Raw genomic sequence first — 5,253 nt, 5'->3', positions numbered from 1 at the left:
TTTTCAAATTGTCACATTATTAAAACAATTCTTTTAAAGAAAACCTTATTTTGTCAAAAATCCCTTACGTAAATGTCCTCAATAATCATGGCGTGGAATTATGTTACAATAGAAGGGATTAATCCATTACACCTGTCAACATTCTCAAATATTAATTATCCGTTTAATAGTAATTATAGAAAATATTTTTAGTCTAAATATATATAATTTAAAAAAAAAAGTAATTGACAAAATATCCAAAATATTTTTAAAAAATTAAAAAAATTATTTATAGTGTTTTTTTTTATAAATACTTGATAAATGATTTCCTTAAAAATACTTTTGAAAAAATCCATTTTCATTAAAAACACGTAGAAAAAAACTGCCAAACGGAGTCTAATTATAAGATACCCATGCCTATGATTTAATTTAAGCCTCAATATTTCTAGATCATTAATTAGAAAGCCAAGTTCTGTTTATTTTTAATACTTGGTTTCCCAGCTCTAGCCGAGACCTCGTACATTAACTATCGAAAATCCTCAAACTCGGTTAAGAATTAAGATAGGCTTGTGCAATATTGCCAATTCCACCCTTCGGAAGGAAGCCTCCAGGCTGGCTCTCATTCCCAGTTCCATACACAATCCTCAGAATCTCCTGCGGTTGCCTCGCATACGACAGTGAATTGGCATCCGCCGACAATATGTTACTGTCGGTCTTGTTCTCCGCCCCAGACTGCGGGTCTACTACGATGACCCCTTCATCTTTCACTCCACTCATGCCCAGCTGGTTCCTTAGATTGGAGATTCCGCGTGTGAACTCCGCCACGGTTATGTTGTAGGGTTGCACAAATTCACTCTCTCTCTTGTACAGCAATGCCCGTATAACTGCATCCTGCCCTGATTCCACGCCTAGCAGCGATGCAACCAGCTGCATGCAATAATATAGTCTAGCTAAGTCACCATGACATATATTAATTATTGGCCTTGAAATAAAAAAAAATTATTTTTGAAACACTGTTCAAACAAAGCTTCCTTAATTTTTTGATATTTTATTTTAGAAAACAAAAAATTAATTTTAAAAACAATTATCAGTAATTCTTACACTGAGCGAAGAAGAGTTGGTGAGGGATGGAATGGTGCCAACATAACCAACGAGTCCAACATAAGGGATTACGTAGCTTGCTAGGAGATAGTTGACTGTGTTCGAGTAAGGGTCCATCGGGGGCTTCAAATCCTGTCCAATTGCCTGCTTAAAAATTTTTTTAAAATTTTGAGGACTAAGATCCAATGGAGGCCTTGGGAGTCCTTCCACTGCAGATGTGATGGCCCTGAAAAAACAATCCAATATGGTTTGCAAAGCATTAACTCTCAAATCTCAGTATGCATGTATATATATATATATATATGACCACTAACCTGAGATGGCCAACTTCCTGATAACCAAACTCCTCTATGATTCGACGCTCAAAGTCATCAAGATTGGCCTTTCTGGCACCAATTGGAGGTGGGCCGCCACGGGCCAACTGCGGAGCAACCTGGTCGAGCCCTTCACCTAGGGCGCCATGCAAGAAAAACTCAGCTTCCAAGAACTCCAAGTTGAGAGCAAATTGAATCCGGTCGACATCATCGGCCACTAGTGGTCCACAGCCGGGAGCACTGCTTGCTATATCCAGTCTCGAATAAAGAAGAAAGGGCAAGATGAAGAAGAAAGATTGAGAAATAGTAGCCATTCTTTTGGGCATACGATAAAAAACAACTACCAGAAGAAGAAGAGTTAGAGGTAGGCTACATGCACCATGGAGCTAATTAAGTAGCCTTTTTATAGGGAAAAGATTTTAAGATTGATGGTACCTCGGACAGAGAAATTGAGATTTGACCCAAAATACCATATTTAAAATAAAAATCCAGAATGTGGAATAATTCTCAGTTCAATGTGATTTCAAAACATAAGCATCTATGTTACGATTAAACAGCAGTGATTACGGTTTTTATTTTTTTTCTTTTTAATAATCAAAATCATAATCCCCAATTACTACTTTATTTTAAATTTAACTTCAAATTTATATATATATACATATGAAATTATGTTATTTTATTTAAAATATTTTTGTTTATTTTTTAAAATGAGTTTAATATAATAAATTCATAATATTAAATTTATTTTAAAATATTTTAAAATATATATATAAATTTTTAGTTCAAAAAACCATCATGTTAAAATCGTAATAAATGATTCTGATTTTGACTATTTTTTGTAAAAAATTCAAAATCATACACCAATTATCATTTTATTATATACCTACTCGGTGAAAACATACTGAATTAAGAATTTTTTACAATAAAGAAAAAGAGTGACAAAGTTAAAAAAAAAGTGTACAAAGTTAAAATTTTATAAAACAACAAATAAAATAATGGAACAAAAATGAAATAAGTAGCAAAGTAAAAAAAGAAATAATAATAATAAATAAAGAAAAGAAAGTGAAAAAAAATACATAAATAGAAAGAAAATAAGAAAAATAAGTAAGTGGCAAAGAGAAAAAAGGTTTATTTAAAAAATTAAGTAAAAATAAATATATACTTAAAAATAAATTTTATTAAAGTTTTTATTTTGATTTATATAAAAAGTTGTCATTATTATGCTTTAAAAATTATGACTTTAATTTTATTTTTTTGCCATCAAAAAATAGAAAATTATCCATAATGGTCCTTTAAAAGAAAAAAATTTATTTTGAATTATAAATGATTCAAAAGAAATAAATTTATCCTTATCTTGAAAAGTATTTAATTTAAATCAAAATAAAAGAGAAATAATAATTGAAAAAAATGTGTGTTTGATAGTGATTTTAAGAATTGTTTTTTTATTTTTAATATTTGATAGATAAAGATTTTAGGTATAAGAAAGTTTAAAAATATTTTTTAAAATTAGAGGAAGTGATTGATTTGATATTTAGAAAAATCAATAAATTCATAATTAAATAGCAATAAATTCATAATTAAATACACATCTGACAATTTATTAGATGTCAGTTTTTTAGAAAAAATAAGTGGAATAAATTCATAGTACAGCCTAGCATTTGCAGTCTTTTAGAATTTATTTTGTAGGTGTCTGTCCTTTCCCTGCTATGCAGGCATGCTCAACTGGCAGAACTAATAAATACTCCTATCTTAATCACGTAGATAATGACTCATAAAAATCATCATATTTTCAAATTCCTATAAAGACCTTTCAAAAATTGACAATTACATCATTCCAATTGTATCTTTTTTTGTTTTTTGCTTTTATTTTTATTTTAATTTGGGAGAATTACCCACAAACATGGATGAAAAAAAATAATGACCATGAAGACTTACTCCGACAATTTTACCCATTAATATGTTTTCTATGTTATTTATAAATAAATTGACATTGTCAATAATGTGGGGCCTATATATGATGATAAGTACATGTTGATAAATGATGTTAGGTCTATACATGATGATAACTACAGGTTGATAGGCAATCAACGGTACATTTCTTAACTTGAAAAAATGAATTTAAGACCAAAATAATCCATTTGTAAAAAAAAAATGGTAAGAATAGTACCCATTTCAAAATATTTGTCAAATTAATCTTTTGTATTCACGTAAGCATCCACGTGGATTTTTTTTTTAAGTGTAAAAAACCACCATTGGTAACTGTGGTTTTAAAAGTTTCAAAAATATGCTTAAAACCACAGTCACAAACTGTGATTTTACAATTTTCCTTAAAATCATAGTTATTAATTGTGGTTTCAAAATTATTTCTAATCCACCTTCATTTTAATGGTAAAATATTTTTTATTATGATAACCATTAAACCACAATTAGTAAGGAATAACCTAAAATCATAATCATTAACATTATTATTTTTATGAAAATATAAAATTTTAAATAATATAAACAATTTGTTTAATTATTTTAAAATTTAAAAATAATATGAAAAAATAATTTTCTTTTATTCATATGTGATAGAATTCATAAAATAAATAAATATTTTATTTACCATAAATATATAAATTTTATATGGGAATGCACATAAGTGAAATTATTTTCTCAAAATTTCAAGGAAAATATGAAAAAAAAAATAAAGATAAAAAAATATATATATAATTTTAAAACAGTCGTAAAGAAAAAATTTATTAAGGATAATTTGTAAAAAAAATAGTTTTAAACTGACAATAGAAAATTGTAAAAAAAATTTTCCACTCTAAAACGAACTTTAAGGAAATTTGGTACATCGTTAAGTACATCCATAATTTATACTAAAATTAAAAATAAAAAAACAAAATTCTAAAATCTCATATTTTTTTAGTTGATGTATGGTTATATGAGTTCCCCTTAAAGATAAGTGTGAAACCACAGTCTATAACTGTGGTTTTTAGGATATTTTTAAAACCAAAATAATTTTGAAACTACAGTTAGTAACTATGGTTTTAAGGAAAATTGTAACATGTAGAGACTATGGTTTTAAGGATATTTTTGAAACTTTTAAAACCACAATTATCAACGGTGATTTTTTACACTTAAAAAAAAAGATCCATGTAGATGCTTACGTGGATACAAAAGATTACTTTGACAAATATTTTGAGATGGGTACTATTCTTACCATTTTTTTTACATGGATTATTTTGATCTTAAACTCTAAAAAAATTGTTGTCACTTTTGAACAATTGACTATTTAAAAATTTACTATTTTTTTTCAAAAAATTTGAGATTTTTTAAAGAACATTGTAAAAAAAATAATTTTTAATATCTCATAAATAAAAACCATATCCTAAAGTTATTATATCATTTTATATATAAATCATACAATTAAAAACTTTGTTATCATAATATAATGAATAATTATTTTTTACGAGCATTCATCAATTGAATAATATATAAATTTTCAATTGACTAACACACACTTATTCAATGGAATAACTCACAATTATTCATTGGATAATATAGTACGTGAAAAAATTAAATAAAAATAAATTAAATTATGTTGTAATATATTGTAATGATAGCGTATTTATATTGTAAGTATAATGTATTTATGTCGTACTTATATTTCATTACAAAAGTAATAATTCTAAAAATATTTATTCATACCATATTAGTATTAACACATTGTATTAATATATTAACAACATTTATTTAGTGTTTTGAAATTATTTAATAATTTTTGTATATACATATATATAAACTACGTGAATTCAAATTAGTATTTCATTTGATTTCAGAAATTATTTATGATATAGGTATGTTGTGAAAT

General features: G+C 26.4%; 1 protein-coding gene across 1 annotated transcript; it reads right to left on the bottom strand.

The window, feature by feature from the left end:
* Window positions 1–432: 432 nt before the first annotated feature.
* LOC100241824 (ferritin-like catalase Nec2) lies at window positions 433–1,766 on the bottom strand. The gene is made up of 3 exons (XM_002267015.4): window positions 1,395–1,766; window positions 1,081–1,306; window positions 433–906 (listed from the first exon to the last, which is right to left on the bottom strand). Exons 1-3 carry the CDS (start codon window positions 1,718–1,720, stop codon window positions 529–531), a joined length of 930 nt encoding a protein of 309 aa, XP_002267051.2. The 5' UTR covers window positions 1,721–1,766; the 3' UTR covers window positions 433–528.
* Window positions 1,767–5,253: the final 3,487 nt, after the last annotated feature.

The sequence above is a fragment of the Vitis vinifera genome, chromosome 7 (assembly GCF_030704535.1).
Source record: "Vitis vinifera cultivar Pinot Noir 40024 chromosome 7, ASM3070453v1".
In the NCBI taxonomy this organism is placed as follows: Eukaryota; Viridiplantae; Streptophyta; class Magnoliopsida; order Vitales; family Vitaceae; genus Vitis; species Vitis vinifera.
The sequence above is the reverse complement of the archived record's forward strand: the minus strand, read 5'-3'. Positions and strand labels throughout refer to the sequence as shown.

Excerpts from the sequence above, each read along its gene's own strand:
- LOC100241824 (XM_002267015.4), bottom strand. The coding sequence starts at position 1,720 with ATGCCCAAAAGAATGGCTACTATTTCTCAATCTTTCTTCTTCATCTTG. Across the intron at positions 1,307-1,394 it reads CAGGAAGTTGGCCATCTCAG|GGCCATCACATCTGCAGTGG; the intron begins GTTAGTGGTCAT and ends TTGTTTTTTCAG. Across the intron at positions 907-1,080 it reads CCAACTCTTCTTCGCTCAGT|CTGGTTGCATCGCTGCTAGG; the intron begins GTAAGAATTACT and ends TATTGCATGCAG.